General features: G+C 42.4%; 1 protein-coding gene across 1 annotated transcript in view; it reads left to right on the forward strand.

Moving 5' to 3' along the window:
- The window catches only part of EGFR (epidermal growth factor receptor), a 153,692-nt gene that overhangs the window by 115,669 nt on the left and 13,810 nt on the right, over nt 1-24,213 (forward strand). Inside the window, exons 8-20 of the mRNA XM_080942386.1 lie at nt 484-600; nt 1,105-1,231; nt 1,335-1,408; nt 2,212-2,302; nt 3,137-3,336; nt 6,272-6,404; nt 8,503-8,593; nt 10,481-10,638; nt 13,331-13,372; nt 15,172-15,313; nt 16,475-16,597; nt 18,302-18,400; nt 22,369-22,554. Of these exons, the coding sequence (XP_080798512.1) occupies nt 484-600; nt 1,105-1,231; nt 1,335-1,408; nt 2,212-2,302; nt 3,137-3,336; nt 6,272-6,404; nt 8,503-8,593; nt 10,481-10,638; nt 13,331-13,372; nt 15,172-15,313; nt 16,475-16,597; nt 18,302-18,400; nt 22,369-22,554 (1,583 nt within the window). The remainder of the gene's footprint in view (nt 1-483; nt 601-1,104; nt 1,232-1,334; nt 1,409-2,211; nt 2,303-3,136; nt 3,337-6,271; nt 6,405-8,502; nt 8,594-10,480; nt 10,639-13,330; nt 13,373-15,171; nt 15,314-16,474; nt 16,598-18,301; nt 18,401-22,368; nt 22,555-24,213) is intronic.

Genomic DNA, 24,213 nt, shown 5'->3' on the forward strand with positions numbered 1-24,213 from the left:
CGGCCCTCTCATTGTCCCAATGGCAGGTGGGAAAGGACAAAGCTGGTGTCAAACAGAACAAACTGGAGACCCCTCAATGGGACATGGTCTGTCTGATAAGCATTAGTGTGTGTGTGTGCGTGTGTGTGTGTGTGTGTGTGATACATATCCAAGGTTTCCTAATATATCCTAAACATAGACCTGTCAGAGGAAACTTACAGTCAGCAAGGCGTGTTCAGTCAGTGAGCACCCACGGTGGTGTTCCCTCCCACTGCTTGTCCTGTACCTGAGGTGGAATATCCATGTTTCTCTGCATTACCATCAGAAAAGCCATTAAACGGGGGCTTTGTTCCTCTTCTACTTAAAACCTGTCCATCTTTCTCCTTAAAGTCAAGTCAGGACCTTATCAGCAGCCCATACACAGGAGGCCATGGGGATGTTTGTGGAAGGTTAGGAGCACCTGCTGTGGCCTTCAACACCTTCTTTTCATTGCCTCTTCCTCAGGAAACTATGTGGTGACAGATCATGGCTCGTGTGTCCGGGCCTGTGGGCCTGACTACTATGAAGTAGAGGAAGATGGAGTCCGAAAGTGTAAAAAATGTGATGGGCCCTGCCGCAAAGGTAAGCAGCCTACAGGTATACAGTAGGCTTTTTTCTTGACCTTTGTGCCAAACTCCTTTGGCCACCTCCAAAAAAAAACACACCTAACTCCTTGAATTTAAAAAATAAAGATGTATTCTGTCTGTAAAGTAGAAGATAAACTTGCAAAGCCAAATTACATGGTGGAGGTGGGGGAGTCCTCTCAAACCAGGTACAGTGGCGCCACCTGCAGCCCAGGTGTGTGAACTGTCGTAGACAGAAAGGGGAGGGGCCATTGTCTTCCTGACTGTCCAGGGAGAGACTTCAAATCTGACAGAGGTCTGTGACAAGGACGGCCCCAAGCCCTACTCCAGCGACTGACAGGAACACTGACGCCTGTCACAGGACTTCTGGCACCTGGGAGGGTCCTCTCAGGGTGGTTGGGGTGAATTAACAGTGCATGGTAGCAGGGTTCGGCTTCTGCGTGTGCAGACCCAGCCTTCGTGATTCAACAAATGTAAACGGAACACACATCTCTCTTAACAGTTTGTAATGGCATAGGCATTGGCGAGTTTAAAGACACGCTCTCCATAAATGCTACAAACATCAAACACTTCCAATACTGCACTGCCATCAGCGGGGACCTTCATATCCTGCCCGTGGCCTTTAAGGGGTGAGTAGCAGCTGGGAGATACGGATGGATGGACAGACAGCTGCAGAATCAACGTCTGTAAGCCACGGAGAATGACCAATAATCACGTTGCTCTTTGTTTCAGGGATTCCTTCACGCGCACTCCTCCTCTAGACCCACGGGAGCTAGAAATTCTAAAAACCGTAAAGGAAATAACAGGTTTGTACTGGGGTACGCAGAAGCATATATGGGAAGTTAAGTTTTTTTTTTTTTAAGAGACCCCCAGACTCTTCTTCTTCTTCCCTGACATGAGAATGTGGTGTCTGAAGCTTAGCCATTATGGCTGATTCTTCGAGACATTTTTAAAAACCGGTTTCCCTTGGTGCAAATTGAAACCACTTTAAGCCAAGGCTGCTGCAACCATGTTGGATGTGATGTGGACACACAGCATGGTTCTTTCCTGCTCAGACAGTTCATCATCCTTACAGACCCGAATCCCCAGACAGAAGGGAGGATACAAGGTTGAACCCAAGCAGGTAGTGCGGGTTCTCGAGTTTCACAAACTAGATTTCAAATGATTGTCCATCGGTTGATTCTTGGATCTGTGATTGCCACCCGTACACCATTTTCTTCATCTTTGAAGGGGAGAAAATTTGATCTGAAAAACAAGATAGACTTGAAGATCAGAGTTAAATGAAAAAAAAAAAAAATGAATGGAGGCTGTGGTAACAGGAGACTGGAAAACAGTCAGAAGGATCCAGGTGTGTAATCTGATATCCTTCAAGGATGTCAGAGCCAGAGCACTTGGTCAGCCTATCAGGTGGGAGTTGGCCTATGCGTTGAGGGACGGGACAGGAGTCTTTCTGTTTCCTCCACCTGTGGAAGATTGACATGCACTGTTGTCCTTAGTGGTAGGAACAGGAAGTATCACCACCACAGCAGCTTTATCCAAGTCCTCAAATATTCTTTCTACAACAAAGAAACTTCTATCAGTGTGTCTAAGCCTTTCTTCTTCCCTCTAGGGTTTTTGCTGATTCAGGCTTGGCCTGAAAACTGGACTGACCTCCATGTTTTTGAGAACCTAGAAATAATACGTGGAAGAACAAAGCAACAGTAAGTTGGCAATAATAGAAGCCTAGTAGATTTTTTTTTTTATTTCAAAGTTGTCTTAAAGAAGAGGGACAAGTAGCACTAAGATGATCTTCCACCCGGCTTCCCCTGATGTGAACAACTTCCGTGAGTAGGTATGAAAATTAGGACAGGGAATTCCCCCTTATCTGACATCCAGACACATACCTGCAGAATCTTCCTAGCGCTGCTCTCTAGATCTCAGAAACAAGCTATCATGGTTTGGGAACAGTCACCCTTCCATGCCTTTCCTCCATGACGCTCCTTAAGAGTTCACCCTTGGCTGACATAGCGCTCACTACAGCCGCATTTATTTCTGTGGACTTAGAAAGCTCTGCTTGTCTGATTATATCACCTTTAGACAGGTTCCTTGAATGAAAAAGACAAATATTTAACCTGTGTGGTATTTGGCAAATAGAACCACAGCTATTCATTCAATAAACATGACCGGATAGCTGAGTGGTAGGTAGATGGAGAGATACGCAGATTTACTTAAAGCACATTGATGTTGCCGGATGCTGGAAAGCGTGTTCTTGATTTCTAGGAACACTTTAAATAGAGTAAATGAAATGATGCGAAGCCATTGATTCAGTCCTCCAGTTAAAGATAATAAGTGAATGAGAATCTGTCTTTTCCCTGAAGAAATCTAAAAGAATACTCACCGTTTTTCAAAGTTGTGATTCATGCTTTTCACAGAATGATTAGTAACAACTGGAACAGTATTCAGGAGACCTAGGTGGCCCAGAAAGACTCAATTTGAGGGTGGCCCATTGCTTTCCCTATCATGCTCAATGCACTTTTTCTTCTCCACCCCTCTAGTGGTCAGTTTTCTCTGGCGGTTGTTGGCCTGAACATAACATCACTGGGGTTGCGTTCCCTCAAGGAGATCAGTGACGGGGATGTGATCGTTTCCGCTAACCGAAATTTGTGCTATGCAGACACAATAAACTGGAAAAAACTCTTCGGGACGCCCGGTCAAAAAACCAAAATCATGAACAACAAAGCTGAGAAGGACTGCAGTAAGTAGCTGGCCCCGCCTCACCCGCGCGTCCCACCTGCACCGCACATCCCACCCTGAGGTAGTTAGTTGGTTTTAGGGAGAAACACTGAAGAGGTTTTCCCCAAACATTCTATCTGTGTTTTTTTATTTTTTCATCGAATTAAGAGCTGCATATTCGTAATTATAGTACCAGCATCAGACTTGTTTCCAGAAGGTTCTCACCTCACTGGGAGAATTTGCCTTGTGTGGTTTCAAAGTGAAATGTCCTCCGTAGGCTCATGTGGATGAACACGGAGTCCCTCGCTAACTATGTTGTTTGAAAAGGTTGTGGGACCCTCAGAAGGTGGCTCTTTCTGAGAGGAAGTCACACTTGAGGGCTCCACTTCCTGTGTCTTGTCTGCTTCCTATACTTGCAATGAGATCATGTGTTTCTTCATACTTCCGTTGGCATGCTTTCCCTGCCGTGACTGATTGAACCCCTTCTTAAACTGTAAACCAAAACGAACCCGTCTATCCTTAAGTTGCTCCTGTCCAGTATTTGGTTGCAGTGATGAGAAAAGCAGTAAAGAAAACCAATGCCAAGCCGTGGAGCCTTGGCTTTGGTGGATTCGAGGATGTGGTTCTTGGACCTCTGGGACTAGCTTGTGGGAGAAATGTTCTCTGCAAAGTTTAAAACTTTGTTCAAGAAAGCCCAAGGATTTTCTAGGCATTGCTTTAAAGGCCATCCTGGTGGGAGTTTGGAAAAGCATAATGCTGAGAGAGATATGAACAGTAGATACCAAGTTCATTAGATTTCAGAGGAGCACAAAGACACCATTAGAAAATGAGCTAGAGCCCATTTGTGATATCTTCTCGTAACAAATCTGACTGTGTTCTGCCTATTAGTCATTAGAAAGCAATGGCCTAATTTGATTGGTGGAGGATATTTAAAAACAGAAAGAATAGCGTTCAGGCTGTACCACGGCTCCTGCTCACTGCTCTTATCCCGATCTACAGAACACTGGAGAAGAAAGTGGACAGAGAAAAATATGCAGTTTGGTGAGCAAAGGAGAGAATAGAAAAATGTACATAAATCAGGTGCTGAGAAAGCAATTGTACCTGTAAAGGTATTAGCCCATCAAAGAGAAGCCTTGTACAACCACACTGGGACAATAATAACAAAGTACCCTGAGATCAAAAGCTCCCCTCACCAAAAGGTGCATCTTGTGGAAATGTACATCCCCTTGAAAGAAGAGCACCAACACTGAGAATTCTGCTGAAGAGATTGCCTGCTTCTGGAGGCCAAGCTGGCCACTGAAACGGGCAGCCTCATCCCTAGGGGACTGGTTTTATACACATAAAAGATACAAGAACAAAGCAGTCAATCCAGGTGGTGTTTGACAGGCTTGGAGTCATGGAAGGAAGCCATGTAAGCCTGTAAAGATGGATTGCAATGGACACTCTAGGTTTTAGAGATGTCAGGACGATGGAAGACTGCAGGCGTGACATAGAACAGGCCAAAGGGGTAGCTTTTCCACACTGCAAGAGGCAGACCTGGAAGGACAGAATTACAAAGATGTGGATAATTCTTGGGTAATTCTGCAGGGCTTCAGTTTTGCTTTGGTCCAGTCTTTCTTTGCTGTGCTCTGATTCTACTCATGGAAATGGAAACGTTTACTATGTGCCGTTGTAAGTTGGAAGCTTGTGATTGATTTTTTTTTTTTTGATTGCACAGAGGTTGACAATTAAAAGATTGTCTTGAGTCTTGAGAGAAGAATAAGACTAGAGGCTTTTAAACAATATTGATTATGTTGCTGATTTATCAAAGGCAAGTGAGATGGCTGAGCTGAAAAGAACATTGCTGCAAAGCCTAGCATCCTGAGTTCTATTCCCAGAACTCACATGGAAGAAGAGAACCACCTCCCACAAATAGTATTCTGATACAACCACACACACTCACACACACAGAGAGAAGGAGGGTGTGGGGCGTGGGCATGCATACCCTCTACAAAAAATGTAGAAAAATATATTTTAAAAGATATAAGAAGATGGAATTAATGTATTTTTATTATAAGATATTCATAATTCTATGTGGCCTGGGAGCATGGGAAGAGGCCGGAGGGATGGTGTGGTTTGAGTATTTCCCAACAGCCTCATGTGTTTGAACACTTGGCCTCTTGCCTCTACCACTGTGGTGGACATTATCCCTTCTTAAAATGATATTCAAAGAGACCCCATTCTCTCTTAATGTGTGGTCACATCAGTGAGGAAGATAACATATGTTCTAAAGTCTAGGCTACTAAAGTTCTATAATTCTATAATGTAAAAAACTGTAGTATTCCTTATATTATATAATAGGTACAGAGAGTTGTGTGCATACTTTAGCCTTTGATTGTCACAGCCAAGTCCACATGCACACATGTATGCACGTATACACATCAATGAATGTGTGACATTTTACCTTCCTATTCCCAACTCTATTTCTAAAGCAGTAAATTAGATTTGGAAACTGGCAAGGGCACCTGGATCAGTGGCAAGACTCTGAACTCTGGCAGAGGTAATGCTGAGTTCCAGAACTCTGGAAAACTTGGGCTTTGGGAACGTGTCTTGCTTATTTCAATCACTTTGGGATTCTGATTCCCATTTATACATGATGACTTCTGTACCACGGCGGCCCTCAGTGACATGGAATCTTGTATGTGAAGCTCTTGGCATGGTGCCCGGCATACTGCAAGCACCTACAACCTTCCCTGCTGTCAAATGCCAGCTGCCTGTGACATCTATCACCGAAGTCTCCTCAGAGTCAGGTCCAAGTTGCTCTGAACACTAGAGAGAGGAGAGGCCTTGGTGTCCTACTATCTCCAGAACCCTGATGTGTCTTGTGAAGGGCACATAACCCCTCAGAAAAGTATCATTTCTTTTGATCCTTCCTGTTACTGTCCCCTAACTGACCCTATGAATCCCTGTCTTCTCAGAGGCCATGAACCACGTCTGTCATCCTTTATGTTCCTCCGAAGGCTGCTGGGGCCCCGAGCCCAGGGACTGCGTCTCCTGCCAGAATGTGAGCAGAGGCAGGGAGTGCGTGGAGAAGTGCAACATCCTGGAGGGGTGAGACTCTGTTCTTTCAGCCTTTGTGTAACTAAGCCGCCAGGCTGCTTTTAGAACTTTGTAGTTATCCAAGTTATTTTTTTCTGTTTTTCTTGTTATTATCTTTGATTGTTTTATGTTTGGTTTTTGGCAAAATCACATTAGAAATTAAGCTTCTAATGGCTTCTTAATCCAGCTTGTCATGTGTCTTTTACTGAAAATACTTTAAATTTTTATTTCACATAAGTTCTTCGGGATAGAACAGACACGGTGGCTAAGGTAGCCAAAAAGCATGGCATGTGGCCTTTCCTTTCCAGGCCACTATTCCTGCTGAATTAAGATATATCAACATAGAGTATATCCTAATTAATTTCAATTTTATGTACCCAGAGCATAAACTGATCATTGATTTAGTGTATTAAACGATTTTAATACGACCAGGTACATGGACAGTGCTTTGTTTAATAGTAACCAATAAACAGCACCACATATGCATACAATGAAAATTTCAATATCGGTGGAAACTTTTACTTGCTACTGATAATGATTAAAATAAATTACTTGGAAAACTAAATTGAAGGAGCAGAGGGTGACTTTTTTTTCTTTTTAATTTAAGGAAATAGGGAAAGTTATGGTGAGAAAAGCCACATGACTTACAGATGATGATGGGAAGTCATCCATCCTGTTTTATTAAACAGGCATGGACCACAGTTTGTATCCAGAAATGTCCCAGGGCAGGATGGAAAGACCAGCTTGAGTTCCTAAGGCTTTCTTAAGAAACTTAGGACAACTGCCATAGCTGGTGCTTGAACCTGTGGAGTGCTGGCATAGTTCTTTCTCATGTAAATAGACACTCCTATTTGCAGCTTTTAAATCTCTCCATCACACCCAGAAATACAGGTCCCTTTGTGGGAGATTCCTGGTGCTCTACTGTAGCACCTGACCACCCTTCACATCAAGGCTCTTCTGCAGGAGGGGACAAATAGACAAAGCTCAGCAAATCCTCACTCTGGTCCCTTTGGTCTGTCCATATAGGAACCACAGTGGAGCGACACAGAGAGACCAGTCTGATCCTGGCTGTTGGTTTCTCTTGTACACTTCTCGGTTTAGCAGAAGTGAGGCAGCCCTAGTACATTACTTGTCTATTGATACCTTTAGCTCTACAAGTCCTAGTGTTCCTCCATGGGCCTGCCATATAGGACGCTTAAATGATAGTGTGTGTATAGACCTAGCACGTTGGGATTCCCTAACCCTTAGTAGCATGTAGTATAGTGGCTATCTACTGTGTTTCTCAGTCCTTGACAATGATTACTGTTGCAATTCTTGGGCCCAGGGAGTCTGAGACCCTTGTCTCTAAAATCTTGGCACTACTCTGGAACTCTTACAACAAGCACAACCTGCAGTTTCTCGTCTCCTGCTCTGTAGTTGTCCATCCCTCGGTTTCAGCTCTCCATCCTCTATTTCTGCCATCCCTATCATTCCTGTCCTGGCCCCTGCCAAGCTGCTCAGCTGCCTCTTCACCTGTCCAGCAGCTGGCCACGTGCCACTTCTGCAGCTCAGCCGATGGCCACTGCACCATGGGTTCCTCCAGCACTTCTTCTATCTCTTCTGCTTCTTTCTTGATGAGGCCAACACAAGCCTGAACCACTAAAGCAGGCAAAGGGAAAACCACTTGGGCAAAGCCTACTATTGGATTAATGTATCTAACACTACAATACCAGGAGAGGCAGAACTCGGGAAGATGTTTTCCCGAGCACCCAGAAGTGAACAAGCTTGATTTTTTTTTTTTTTTTTTTTACCTATACCTTGGTCTTAGTAACCATTTCTTTCTAGTGGTCTTAGAGGGAAGGGATGTCTCATAAAGATGCTTTTCATAGTTGGTTTTCTTACCTAACATTCAAAACTATGCCTATTTTTTAAAATGTCAGTAAAGAACTCTGATTATAAATGAAGATGTCTGTGGGATGACCCCAGCACATTCTATTTCAAAGCAGTTCCAGTATTCTGACCCTTTGACCTTAAGATTCTTTTGAATTTCTGAGATAGGTCACTTGTGTTACTTGAAATAGTTGCGGCCAGTCAGGGTAGGGCATGATCTCTTCATGTGTTCTTCTCCCAGGGAACCGAGGGAGTTTGTGGAAAATTCTGAATGCATCCAGTGCCATCCAGAATGTCTGCCCCAGACCATGAACGTCACCTGCACAGGCCGGGTAAGAGCCGTCTGAGGTTGTCCACTCTTGAGGGCATCAACAGGAATAGCAATGGTCAAAACCATACCTAGTAGGAAAGATGGCCATGCAGGACCTTCGCAGGGGAGAGTTGCACATGATGTGATCGTGAAAGGTGGCTATGCTGATACCACACACCTGTCTGTTCAGTGTCCCACACCCATTTCACCTTGACCAGTCCCTCACTGTGCCACAGAGCATTCTATGCTGGGGTTGAGACAGTGCCAGGCAGCTTTCAATCAAACACCAGCAAAGTATTGTTTAATAAATTTGAGTTACATTTTTCAAAGAAATTTCAGCCTTAACCAAAAAAAAAAAAAAAAAAACAACTCAGTAACTTATTTACACATAGAGCGGCAAACTCATTAGAAACGTAAATGAGAATTCGGGTTCCCCTGATAGCAATAACCTGTTAATACTTGATACTGTGCACAGGCAGGCCTTTGATTCAGTTTGAGTTCCAACAGCAAAATCTAAACCTCCTCAATTGAAACATGTTTCTGAAGCTGCCCATCAATCAAGCAGAGTGTAACCGAATTGAGTTAAGCAATCCGGGCTGTTGGCATGACTGGTCACCACGTAAGCCCTTGGTCTACAGGCATCCAGGACATTGGGCTGGACTTTCACTGGGGCAGTGAAACAATTGCTGCTTTTGCTTTAGTTTTCCAGCTGCTCTGGCTTTGAGTGTGTTCAGCCTCTGAGCGGACAAAGCTGAGCCGTTAAGGGGACCAAGGGAAAAAGCTTTGCCTAACCGCTTTAATTCAGTCCCTGTGCACGGTGTGAAGCGCATTACCCCGGCAGTCCCCTGCCTTTGTTTCTCGGCATTCTAAGTTTTACAGACAGAACCTGCTGTTACACATTCACAGTCCATTCTGTACTCAGCGGTGCCATGTGTCACCTTCTTTTCCCTGAAATACAAAGGAGGGTTGCTCTTGGGTGTGCCCCAGCAGGTTGACGTCTGGCTTCCCTCAGCAATTCCTTTTAACTTCATGTGTGATAGCCAAGAAAGATACAGTTGTTAAAATACATGTAGACCAACCAAGGTGACTTTGACAAGTATGGTGCCCACAGTGTCTTAAAATAAGGTACAGAATGTACTTTAATTCATGTTTGGGTATAATAAATGCATTTGCTTTATCTAAAAATATATTCACATTATATAACTGTGTTGGAATGGAGTGGCTGAAAATCTAATAGGAAATAAAATAAGCCCTATTCTTCCTCGGCAGACTATAGCATCCAAATAAGATAGATTTGTGTAAATGATCACAGTTAACTAACAGTGCATTTGAGAGCCAGCAAAATGATAAAGGCACTGGCTGCCCAGCCTGATAAATTCCATCAATGAGCTACACACAGTGGAGGGAAATCAACAACTCTCCACTGACCTCCACATTTTCATCCACACACACGTAAGCACAGCTACATAATTAATTAATTTAAATTGCATATTTCAAAAAGCAAATTCAAGTCATGAACAGTCAGTAAAAAGTAGCTCATCGTGGACATAGCAAGCAAGAGCAAGCACAGAACTTGTCATATATGTTAAGAACTTTTGCATTGGGCTGGAGAGATGCCTCAGTGGCTAAGAGCACTGGCTGTTCTTCTAGAGGACCTGGATTTGATTTTCACCACCCACATGACAACTCAGAGCCACCTGCACCTCCAGTTCCAGGGAATTGGATACATTCTTCTGTCCTCTATGAGCACCAGGCATATTACTACACGTGGTGGTCAGACATACATGCACATATACAAGAATAATAAAGAATATATTATTTGGCCCTTTTCTCATAGTAAATATCATAAATAGAAAGTTATTTTTAAAAGAAACAAAAGATCTGCAACCTTTTCTATACCTTGACTCAGGGGCCAGACAACTGCATTAAGTGTGCCCACTACATTGATGGTCCACACTGTGTCAAGACCTGCCCAGCTGGTATCATGGGGGAGAACAACACCCTGGTCTGGAAGTATGCAGATGCCAATAATGTGTGCCACCTCTGCCATGCAAACTGTACCTATGGGTAAGTATAGAATGGCCACAACAACAGTGTATGAAAATGCGTTTCCTGGAAATGTCTACTAAATTTTCAGGCAGGAGGTTACATAGGGTTGGTTGCATTCTAGGCAGGACCCTAAGATGCTTCAAGTCAACGCTCATGGTGGCAGCAGTGGCGTGTGGGTGGACAGGTCTCGGACTGGTGGGTATATCATTAAGCATCTCAGGATGTTTTTTTTTTTCCTCAGGTACTCTTAGTTCTTTGACACTGCATGTGCCAATGGAAAAGGTGTCCGGCTGTCACCTCTTCCCCACTGTCTATGAATAGGGTTGGGATAGGGATGTTGTGGGCTGGGGATGGGAAAGAGGCTGGAGATACAGCTCAATCAGTAACATGTGTTTAATGCAAGCATGGGGACTGTAGTTTCATCCCCAATAGCCATGTAAAAGGTGTCAGTGGAAATTCTTATAACTGTGACTGTTAGGACAATTAGTTCTCTAGGAAAACAATCATACTATCTTGAAATATTTTTATCTTAATTTTTTCCCCAAAAAGTCTCTGATTGTGTAAATAGAATCTTCAGAATCTCCAGAATAATATCAGAAGTAATGATAGTTGAAGTCAGCTTTTGAGATACAATGGTGACAGGTAGAATAGCAATGTTTCAACCTTAGGAATAGCTTTGGCCACTGGTCTGCAACTCCAGTTATCCTAATAAGGAAAAGAGTCTTTTAAAGTAGTACTTCTGAAACTCAGGTGGATTTGGAACTCGCCACCTCTGTGGTAGTAATTTAACACTGTCCAGTTTCCCGTGTGTTGCGTCACTTCGCAGGGTACTTCATCCCATTTGTATCCTCTGCCAAGATTACGGTAATTATGCATTGCTCCTTTCTAAACTAGCCCATTTTTCTTGCATAAGCAATTTTGGAGCAGACTCCCTAAAGTGTAACTGCCTGAGCTGTATACAATAAATTAACATCTCCCCTCTTCTCTATTTTGGAGATAAGTATGTATGTATGTTTTCACCAATAAACGTGTACTGTTGGCTTTAAGGGGAACCCTAAAGGTCACTGGGCAGGAAGAATTATTAGGATGTGCTCTTACCTTGAATAAGAAATAGTTTTCAAGAACAGAAAGATGGAATTTGTTCATAATGTAAATTTAAATTTTTTTATTTAGTCTGACTTTTTAAAGATTTTTCTTCCTAATTCTTTTAAGTCAGATGAGGCACGTGTACTTTTAGAGAATCTTGTTATTACTGCCCGTACTTAAAGTAATGAATTACAGAGAAAGTTTTTGATGAAAATGGATTGTTAGATGTGAAATGTTGATTAGGACAACTGGAAATGAAGACACCTTCCCTCACTTAAGTATTTATGATGTATATGTCATCTGACATCCAGCCCTCTAAGTTTTGGAAAAGTAGTGTTTTTCCTATTTTCATGGGGAAGGAAAGATTTTATAGGACTCAGCAGTTGTCACAATTTATGACCTAGCCATGTTAGAAGCCAAACTACAGCATAAGGAACCTACATAACTTCAAGAGCCACAGATGTGGTCACCTCAGCATGGAAAGGGATACTGGAGGCACATTTGTCTTTAAATTGAACCTTATTGTTACATTAATCAGAAAAGGGACATTTCTTGAAATTTTTTGTCCTGTTAAATTAGACAAGATCCCACAAGAATTTGCCCATTTTAGTTGCATGTTCCCATGAATCTGTCACTACAATTATAGTTATAAAATTCTTGCAATAAAAGAAAGAGTTGAATCGGAAGCAGAATATGACAGAAGTTGCCAGTATGACCTCGGCTTGCCACCGGGAGTCCAAAGGCAAAGGTGTCACTGTCAGCCTTCCTGCGGGTTTCTTACTCTTGTGATGCATTGTCTGAGCTTCCACTGTCCCTGTTGATCATCCTGCTACAAGTGAACTAGCTTGTCTTTCCCTCTGAGCTCACTGATCACAGCTTCCTGTTGACAATCAATGGCAATTGTCCAGTGTCACTTTCAGAGGCTGTATGAAATCAACCAGCTTGTCAAACTGACAATCCCCTCAGCAGGCATGAGCTCCTGGTGTTTCACACTCAACAATAAGCAAACCACCAGACACTGTATGTAAGCAGAGTCTAACTGACATTAGAGAATGCTTCCTCACTTTCTTTGATGTTCTATTTGGGTACCTAGAAGGCCTTCTGCTACATTCCACAGCTTATAGATATGATACCAGCACATTTGGTTTATGAATGAAGGGCCAAATCCATTGCAGATGGCTTAGTCAGAGAGCTAAGCCTTCAAATTCCAAGAAAAATAGAAGGTAGTGATTAGAACCAATTCCAGTCCCAAGTAGTAGAAACAGAGTATTTAGGGTGTCTTTAGCATACTGCCCACCACCCCCCCCATTCATTCTGACATTTGGTACTAGCTGTATGGCAACTATATATGGTGTTACCTTTCAGTAATGACCTGGCTGATTTATTGAAGGCTATGTGATGCCTGTCACTCAGAAATTATTTTCTGACTAAATGAACAAATCTTGTTTTATGCAATTGAATTAATGTGCAGAAAATACATTAGTAACTACCCAATTCTGAAATCACCATGATTATAGATATACAAGAGTGATTTACCACTATTGCTTCATGACTTACTGTAGAAAACTATCAAGCCAATGCCAATGAAGAAGAATGAAAAAGCCATGTGTTTTTTTTCCTACAGATGTACTGGGCCAAGTCTTCAAGGATGTGGACCACCAGAGGGGTACGTTCAATGACTAGATCTGATAGGCCTTTGGGAATCTAAGACCAGAAGCCATCTTTAATTTTCCTCTCACCTTCCAGTTTCTTCCAAATTCTCTGGGCCAGCCATAGTTATCAGGTCTGACCTCTTGCCCTGGGTCCATTTTGTTGGTCAGTGGAGGCAGAAATGATGGACAGCGCTAGTGCTAGCTTCACAAGAAGCGAAACTATGGTCCAGCCCATCCTTTCTATGTATCTCTTTCTGCAAACACAACCGCTTTACTGTGGGGGCATTTTCTCTTTTCTTTCTTGTGGAAACATGTTGCCCAGCAAAGCCAGTAAATGCCCCTCATCATTTTGCTTCTGATCAGTTCAGACTATTGACTGCAGTGCTGCCCTGAGGAACATTCGTGGAACAGTGGTATCAGCAGCCAGCAGCCAGTGCAGGATTGAAATTGTCTACAAAATGACTGCTTGATGCTCAGGCTTATATCCCAGTGATGAACATGTCTGCAGAGATCCCTTCCCTTACCATCTCTTCCTTAACCTCATGCTGTGGTAGCTGATTCCTTCTGCCATCAACTGAAATAGCAAAATAAAGTAAAGCCTCGTCTCGGGCCTGGAAGTGTTCTGAATTCTGTCTCCCGTCTGAGTTTCTAAGGATACTTCTTCAGTAAAAGGTCCCTTGCCTTCCTAGACAGCCTCCAAGACTTCCTGAAATGGTTTTCTATACAATTCCCACCTTTAAAAGCGTCGGTGACTATTCTTTGCAATCATTTCTTTACCAATGACTTCCTTTTCTAAACTACCTACTTTTGCTACTGTGGCTTCTCAATACTTCTGAAACAAATCATTACTCATATATTCTAATGAGCAGTTTCATTGGTGAAAACTCATTAATTTTATTAATAGGAGGTCATCCTATAGCTCAAGAGATGACTTTTATCCCTAAGAAAGAAATGTTGCAAATCACCATTTCATGATGTACAGTTGATTTAATTAGGACAGGAAAATACCTGACTTTTATTTAACTGCATATATATTCTCCTGGAAAGGACAAGATTCAGGCTCATATAAAAAGCGGGCTTTAATTATACTAATGTGCCTTACACCTAGGTTCAGGTAACATCATGGCAGAGAGGGTAAAAAGATGGTAAGAGTCAGAGAACCAGGATGTGCGCTGTTAGTGTCTTCTACATATGAAGGAAGGCTGCACCCATGAATTCTCAAAAATAGCATTGTCTAAACATCACATGCACAATGGCATTACTGGAAAGCTCAAAAAAGCCCAACACTGGATGAAAAGCTACAAGCAATTAATGTCTGCTAAGGGGGAGAATCAATTTTCTCCATAGGCAAGCCCCTGATAGGTTTTCCAATTTCAGGTGATCAGCCCTAAACACATACACTTACCAGCAATACTAAATGGACACAGCTAGTTATGTATATATGGGGGGAGTAGTAATAAAGTAAATACTGTACTCATGTATGACATGCTTAAAACGTTAAAACTGGTATCCTTATCTTGGACTGTTTTCTGAATTCTATATTAATATTTTCTCTATCAAAAGACTTTAAAAATAGTCATAATAATCAGAGAAGTTCAGTTGAGACCTCAATTATCTTAAATGCAGAAAAGGAAAGTGATTTCAGGCTGAGAAGCTAAAAATGTTGAAAACCTTGCCTTGGAACTGCCTGTCAATTCCCCCATATAAGCCACCCATATCCGAATTTCTGAGATAATTAAATGTTATCACTGTATCAAAAGGTGCGGGACATGAGTGGAATGCCCATATTACCTTCTCTTGTCTCTCACTCCAGGCCGACATTCCCATCTATTGCCACTGGGATTGTGGGTGGCCTCCTCTTCATAGTGGTGGTGGCCCTTGGGATTGGCCTGTTCATGCGTAGACGTCACATTGTCCGAAAACGTACACTACGTCGCCTGCTTCAAGAGAGAGAGGTGAGCAGTGAGGCCTGGTTACCCCTGGACCAATAATATCCTCATTACCATCAATAATATCCTCATTACCATCAATTGCTGTCGAGGAGAAAAAACCTTCCATTGAGAATCTGTAATGTGGAATTTCATATATTAGACGCTGTCCTAACTTTCTATCACTATAACAAATACTCATGATAATCTATGCTTGAAGAAGAAAGGTTCGTTTGACTCATGGTTTTAAGAGGTTCTGGGTCAGCAAGATCGTTTTGGGCTTTGAACAGGAGTGCATGATGTATCACATTAACTCATCTAATGCCAGGGAAATGGAGCTATGAGGCAACATCCTTCCTAGACCTTGTTCCCAGTCACCCCAGTAGTCCCAGCCTCATAAGGCCACACTACTTCCCAATGTCATCATTCATGGTTCATTTTTAACACATGAGTCTTTGAAAGACACTTGCCCAAACCATAACATATATGTAATTGTCATTATTAATTTTAAGTTATGGTGAATCAAAAATGTCCAATCATACACAATTAGATATATTTGGAAATCTTCATGTAACAAAGCATATATGTTTTAATGCAGTTTTTTTTCTAAATACAAAGCTTAGTGGAAGCCTGCCTGCAGGGTAGCTCCTGGTCATGTACTAGGAAAAGAAACACAAAGAGAAATTTTGAAATCATATGGTGACTGCTCTGTTATGACATCTCTATGGCATGGGTCTAAGGCTTCACAGCCCTTAGCACAGAACCTGTGTCTGGCACTGCATTATGAAGCCTTTGTCCTTCATAAGCGTGGAGGTAGTGCGAGCTGCAGAGATGGCCCAAATGGTTATGATATAGCATTTTTCTTGCTACTGTATTTCAATTAAAACAGAAATGGAAAGTGCAGTCCTCTAATGTAGCTATCATATTAAACACCTTTAATAGAGGATCTGTGCTTCTAATGTATATTAATTATGTACTAAGTGTGTACTAAGTATGTAGATATTACTTTATAATGTATATTGCTAAAAGAAGATATCCATTGATTATTTTGAACACTTTGATCCTTTGAACACAGCATGGCCACATGCTATTAGCTGTCAGACACTCTTGATCTGAGTGAGTCTACTGTACCTGTCACACGTTGTGGAATATGGTGCTAGCATCTCAGGTATCCTCCCTTCTTTGCAGCTCGTGGAACCTCTTACGCCCAGCGGAGAAGCTCCAAACCAAGCCCTATTGAGGATATTAAAGGAAACAGAATTCAAAAAGACCAAAGTTCTGGGTTCGGGAGCATTTGGCACAGTGTATAAGGTAACGTTCCTGGAGACAGGTCTATACTAGGCTTCTGGGAACCAGGGTTTGCTGTGCTCTCCAGCCCTGAGGGAGTAAATCAGATTATTCAGTTATTTTTTAAATCAACATCTACCTGTTCTATTGAAGGTGTAGGAATTAGTGTTCCCCCAAGCTATTGAAAGAAATTTATTTTTAGTTATTACTGTGAAATTCAAAACATTTTCATAGACCACAGTAGAGGCATAGACTGGGAATGTAGCAGATAGAGACATATTGGGACTACTATTCTTGAACTGTTAGGAAAAAATCATGAAATGAGCATTTCAATCTTCTTTTCTAGATCCAATTTTCATAAAGTCTGATTCCAGTTCAAATTCTGAATGATAACACACCACATTTCTAACTAGCTGTATCAGTTACTTCTCTGTTGCTGTAATCAAACACTATGACCAAGGCAACTTATAGTAGCCTTTATTTTAGCTTATGATTCCAGAGGAATCCATTAGAGAATGCTGTTAGAGTCCATAACAGTAAGGAAGCAGGACATCAGGCTGCAGGCTCCCATCTTCAAGTGCAAGCACAAAGCAGTAAGAATGACCAAAAATACTGTGTAAATTTGAACCCCATAGCACCCTTGTAGTGATGTACTTGCTCAAGCAGCAGTGCCCCATCCAAACTTCTCCAAACAGTGCCACAAACTAGGAACCCAGTATTCATTATCCAAGGCCATGGAGGAGAGTTCTCATTCAAACCATTGCACTAGCTCAAGCATGCAACTTTTTGGTGCTTTTTTTTTTTTTTTTTTTTTGAGACAGGCTCTTGCTATGTAGCCCAGACTGATTTTAAACTCAGTCATCTTTCGATGATGTCTCGAGGGCTACAATTGTAGGCATGGGGCATAAAAACCCTGGAGAGTTTTATATGACTCTTTTAAATATTTGAAATGCAATTATATTACTTTCTCTACTCCCATTTCTTCCTCTTCCCTTCCCAAGCACCCTTCCTCCACCCTTTCCTATGACTCCTATGCTTAAGTTAATGGCTCTTTTTTCATTATGTCTATCAAACATACACATATGTATATCTGCACAAATATGTAAATATAACCAGTAGTGGCCATTTTTGTTGTTTGTATGTATGTGGTTTCAAGCAGGGCTTATTTCTCTGCACAAGACAACCAATGAGGGGACACATCTCTTGGAGAAGCTAATTCTCCTCTTCTCTGCAGTCATTAGTTACCCCCAGGGTAGAATCTCATGAAATTTCCCCCTTCCATCTTAGCATGCCCATTGGCATCGCAATGTTCTCAACTTGTTAACGCAGCCATTTCTAGGAAAAATCGCTTCCCAGCAGACCTTCTAGTATTGTGGCTCTTCACGATATGACTGGCACCTCCTCTGAAAAAGTCTCAGTTGATCCCTTGCATTTTGTCCAGTTGTGGTTTTCTGTGATAGTGTCCCTTTGCTGTACAAGAGAGGCTTCTCTGATATGGAATGGTGTTCGTCTGTTTTGATCAAAAAAGTATTTAGATTCTCAGCACTCAAGACCTAAGAACCTCTGAGATATCAAGAGTCTCAGCTGTTGATATCTCAAATATCTCAGCATTGTAATGCAGAGAGCCCTTGAGGATTGAGATCGTTAGTAAAAATGTATCCCGTTCTCAAGGCTCATGTCGCTGCCATGATGATTTCAGGCTAATGTCAGCCCTCTTCTTGATCTCAGGGTCTCTGGATCCCAGAAGGTGAGAAAGTGAAAATCCCTGTGGCCATCAAGGTGTTAAGAGAAGCGACATCTCCAAAAGCCAACAAGGAAATCCTTGATGTGAGTTTCCTTTTATGTCTCGCTAACCATGATTTTAGTCTCGCTAACCATGATTTTAGATAGCTAATCTTGCTTTCTTAGTTCGTGCTTTAATTCATTCTGAATGCACTAATTAATAAATTACACCAAAAAATCTGAATGCACTAATAAATTACACCAAAAAATCTGAATGCACTAATAAATTACACCAAATAATGTGGATTTGAGCATTGCTTTAAGGTAATAACATAACAGTTTAGAAGTATTCTGAATGATAACTGTGTTCCAGAAAAGAAGCTGGAGACCTGCTTTGGGGGACATTGAAGGAGGAAGGAGTAAAGCCATAAAAGTCAAGTGCACTCATTTCAGAAACCACCCATTCTGTCTTCTGCATCACAATGCTCCGTTCTAAGCTTTTCCATCATTATATCAAAAACAATCAGTTTTAATCTCTTTTCATCCTTCTTGATATAGAAAGTGCAGCTCCTGCCAAGACTTACTCTACCCCTGAGCCCCAATGAATCAAAGCTCATAGTTAACATACTTCTCCCAGGGCCAGTCTTGATGCTTACATCCTAACATATGTTACCACAGTGACTGCAAGATGCAACCACAGCACAGGTTTTACACATGAGGGGATGGGGACATAAAGAAAGTCGTTCAGACTTCTATGACTAGGGTCACAATATTCGAAACGAGCATTCACTTGGGTCTGTTAGCTGTCTTTTCAATGGCTTTTATAAAAGATGCCAAACATCAACAGTACGGAGCCTATTAGACCATTATCTTACTTTCTAAGCCTCTCCCGACAAATTTAAATATCACTTCCCTCTTGTTTCTGCTACTTTCTGGAGCATTTAGGATGTTCTACAAGAACACCTTTTTACTTTGGATTTTACTAAATTTACCTTTATTTTTTCTAACTTTCTTAACCCATGATAGGGCTAAACCCAGCTATAAAGAAGGTAATACAAAGAGACCATCTCGGAACTAGATAGAACCCACTTTGGTATCTGCCAGGGTGTCCAAATGAGATGTTGGAAACTACACCTATCCTGAGACAGGCAGTTGAATAAGGCAATGCTCTGGGGAGCTCCACATTGCACATTGCTAATGAGAAGTGATTTATGAATGCAGTGTCACAGAAAATCATGCATGCTGGCAACACACTTGTCAAGCAAGATTATCTTTTATTTTAGAGTTTACAATCAATGCCAACTCTTATTAACATAACCAAGGACAAGTAGCCAGGTGCCTGTAAAGACTTTTTATTACAGCCTCTCACTTATATTTGTTAAAAAGAAAAATCATACAGTCAGGCTTGCTCCCTTAATTCATGCTTTAATTCCTTCTGGATGCACTAATAAATTATACCCAGTGATGTGGATCTGAGCACTGTTGATAAAGTGATAGCGTAGAGATGGTTTGGAAATATTCTGAATGATAACTGTGCTCCAGAAGAGAAGCTGGAGGTCTGCTTTGGGGGACCTCGGAGGAAGAAGAAGTAAAGCCATAGTAGCCAAGTGCACCCCTCATCTGAAGGCTCCCATTCTGCTCTTTCTCCTTGGCCCCTTTCCCCTGCTCCCCCATCTGAATTTTGATTCTTGTCACCTCTGGGCTTCTCCCTGTGTGTCAGCTGTTGTGGCTGCAGCAGTTAACAGAAGATGATCTCTAGGTTGCTTACAAAAGGCTGGGTCCGACAGACATTCAGTCCATCATTCAACACAGGGCCATGTGCTGTTTCCTGAAGGGGCAGTGGTGGCAGGAGCACAGAGGAACTACTTTCTGCTGAAGGAAGCAAAACTGGTGACTCTAAGGCCAGTTTCAACAGGGCACTGAGTAGCACATCGGTCAGAATTGCCACAAGAACAGCCCTCAGTTAGCGTGCTTCTTAAACACTAGCATGTAATTGTAAATGGTTCCTGTAACCCTACTCTCTGTGGTTCAGCTCCCCTGGCATGGATTTTAGTGACTTAGTTAACTGGCAAGGACATTTAAATTTCATAGGTCCCTATACTTTCATTTCTCTTAAAAGTGTGTGTGTGTATGTGTGTGTGTGTGTGTGAGTGTACATGCATGCATGTGTGCCTGCTTGTATGTGTGTGTACTTGCACATGTGTGGTCATGCATGCATGTGTGTATGTGTGTACATATGTTATGTGTTGGTGTGTGGTTGACAGATAGGACTCTAGGCTGAACACTTGTAAGGTCATAAACATCTGTACAGGACAGGAGAATTCCCTGAGATGGATATACCACAGCAAATTTGTGGAGATCAGAGGATGATTTTGTGCACCTGGTTCTCTTCTTGCATCTGGCTTTAGGCTCCAGGGGTCATACCTGAGCACTCAGCCTTCGATAGCAAGCGCTGTCACCCAGCGAACCATCTCACAAGCCTTACCATTTATTTTTAAGATTTATGACTTTAAGACTCTCAAGAATGTAGCATCTACTGGAATCCTTTGCTCCCATTCATAACACAACTAATCCAGAGATGAGTAAGACAGCAAGAAAAGTCTCAAATCTCATATTAGCAATAGTGACAAATAGTGGCCTTTCAAGGTCACAGAACCCTTGGGGACAGACCAACCTTCAGTGAGACTGGGACAGGAGCCATCAGGGTTTCCCTTATGAGTGCTGCCTGCTTGCAGCTGGTTCAAAGATTGTTGTGGGATACCAGGCATATTTGCTGGTGCTCACAATGCACCTTCCCAACTTCCAAAATAAACAGGAACGAACAAAGCTCACTTTAACTTTTGCACACGACTACACAACACTCCCATTGTGCTGGGTGTAGGCAGGAAGTGACAGCTCAGTGCTGTTTGCCTATCATATTTTAGTAGGACCAACTGGCAGGGCTCCAGGCTCTGTGTGGCCCGACACCCACACCCCCTGCTCTGTTCCCATCCCAGGCATCATCAGCCTATGGCAGTCAAGCTTCTCGAACCACTCCAGTTTGCAGATGTTTTTCTCCCGCTTGCAAATGAATACAATATGTGCCCAAATCTCAAGCACATCTCGAGAAAATAGGCAGAGCCAGAGGATTTCTTTGCTGTTATGATTGTACAACTTCCCAGACCCAGAGGAGAGATGTGATCTGTGCTTTTCTGGCAATCCCACGGCCTAATAATTTTCCCATATACTTTCCAGTTTAAATTTAGGCCAAGCAATGGAAAGAAAATGCAAAACAGATTTATACACCGAAAGCAAATGTGTGTGATCTTGGGGCAGGAATGAATGTGTGGGTGTTTCAGTGTGAGTATGTATGTGAGTGTGTGTGTGTATAAGGATGTGTGAATGTATGAGTGTATATGAGTGTCTCAAATGTATGAATATGCCTTTCAGAGGCTGGAACTTGTACATAGAAAATGCTTCTCTGGTTGATCTTCACAGTGGTTTTGTGTGCCTGTTTCTTTACCAAAATTTCTTGCCACTGTTCACAGTTCAGTCTGGATCAAGTCTTGCATGTTGGGAATGGGGAGCTTCCTCTAGAATACCTGCTGACTCAGAGATCTCTCCTGCAAAACAAGGTCTTTACACTACTGATGAGCCATGCTCACTTCTGATGTGGTGAGCAAACCAGCCACCGTCCAGGACATACTGAGATCCAAACGTTGATCCCACAAAACCATAACAGCATCATTAGCCTAGGGAGTGTAGGGAGTAAGGTCTTCTCAAGGAAGATATTAGCATTTCATAAACTCTGAAATATCACAGTGATTCAGATGCCTCTTTCTTTTCATCAAAGCTTTTGCCAATGGCAAATCCCATTTGGGTCTTTTCCTCTTACCATGCAACACCCAAAAGAATCTACCTCCCACAGTGTATTGACATTTAATGGTCTTGCATAACCTGACACTTGTGTATAGAGTACAACATACTTGGAAACTCAAAAAAAAGGTAATTTTGTTTTACCCAGAAAGGGACCCATGTGCCTCTCCCATCAGCCAGGAAACAATTGTGATACATCTGTTGTCCTTACCTTGTAGGAAGCCTACGTGATGGCCAGTGTGGACAACCCTCATGTGTGCCGCCTCCTGGGCATCTGTCTGACCTCCACTGTCCAGCTCATTACACAGCTCATGCCCTATGGTTGCCTCCTGGATTATGTCCGAGAACACAAGGACAACATTGGCTCCCAGTACCTACTTAACTGGTGTGTGCAGATTGCAAAGGTAAGCACATTAGGAGATCTGCCCACTGAAGTACCCAAAAAGCCAATGTCAGGCTTCAGAAGCAGTATGAATAGTTCCACACAGTACAAATTGCTTTGACTTGCTGTACTCCACCCTTGTCTTTTGGGGGTGGCAGTGATCATTGGTAAGTGTGCTAAGAAAAGCAGCAAGGGTGATCTAAGAAAAGGGGAGAAGAGCCATTACTTTCACCATTCCGGGGACCTAGGTTCACCAAGAAGATCTAAGTATGTGTTTCTATACAGGCTATATAGCTTTCCTTATTTTAGATTAAATTCAATTGTTTGGCTTGAGCACCAAACCAATGGCCACGTACTTCACTGTGAAAATCTATCCATTTCACATGAACAGTTTTCTCAGTGCATGGTACAAAACAATACTGGATGTTGTCTTTGTATCTCCAGAGTTATTTTTTGTGAACACTGTGGTGATTTCTGGGACAGGGTGGTGGATTCCCTCAGTTAGAACTTAGTAGTCAGCAAAACAGGGTGGGGCCAGAAGCCAGATTAAGGAGATGACAATGGTGTGGACATGTACTCAGGGTAAGGACCAGCATCAAACCTGGTGTACATGTCTAAAGAGGCCACTGCTTGGGCTACATCAGTATCCCAATCACAGGCATATTCGTGAACCAGAGAGTGGCTGAGGGATTGTATACTTCCTCCACCCACAGGGTTGAGGATAAACACAGAGCAACAGATCAAGTATTTAACTATCCATAGGCCTCTTAAGGCTCAGACTTTCATCTTAAATTTCCCCTATCACAGTCTCAGCCCTGCCTCCATCATATTTTGGCACCAAACTTGGAAAGTGTGGCTTATTCTCTGACTGTAACTGTCATGATTGAATTTAAGGAATTTGTGGTAAATCCTGGTCTTTGTTTCCATATTCTTTAGACAGTTGAATAAGATGTACAAGGGACTAACAGGAGCAGAGGCAAATGAGCTTCTAGATCTGGACCAGTTTTTAGTGCATACAGACCCTGGTCATGTTGGCAGCAGTTTTTCCTGGAATGTAGGAGAATGAGTTGAACTCACCTCACACATCTCTATCAGAGACACAACTGCATGCATATATAACAAGAGACAACCTTTCTTCGAGCTTTGTCATAGGATGAGGCCTGCTCCCTGATAAGAAACTATAGGCTATGCTGGAAAGGGGACAACCCCCTCCCCCTCCCCAGTGATCCAAACTACAACCTGTCCTTTGTATAGCTATTCCATCTGCATCTCAGTTGCAACCTGGGAAGTTGGAACCACTCCAATCCGCTCCAGCTTGTATGGCCATGTGTGCTGACCTCTGCCATTGTCCAGTCTTGATGCTCTGCACAGAATAGGGGAAGTTTAAATTATGAGTGTAAGACAATAGTCCTAGAATGGATCATGTGTGCTCCAGTTACTGTGGATTCCTGTTGGTGCTAAATGTGAATTGCTTGTGTTAGTTATTTTCTGGTACTACCAAAAACAGGCCCTAAAGATTTGGTGTCTTTTCAGTATGAAGGCTATATCCTTATAGTTCTGGTGACCAGCAGTCTAACCTGAGGATGTTCTAGGGGCACTGGATTTAAAGGCTCTTGGGAGGTCCATTGCTTGCCTCTCAGCCTCTGGGGTCCTCAGCACCCCTTAGCTTGTATCAGCATTG

The sequence above is a fragment of the Micromys minutus genome, assembly GCF_963924665.1.
Source record: "Micromys minutus genome assembly, chromosome: 1".
Taxonomy (NCBI): Eukaryota; Metazoa; Chordata; class Mammalia; order Rodentia; family Muridae; genus Micromys; species Micromys minutus.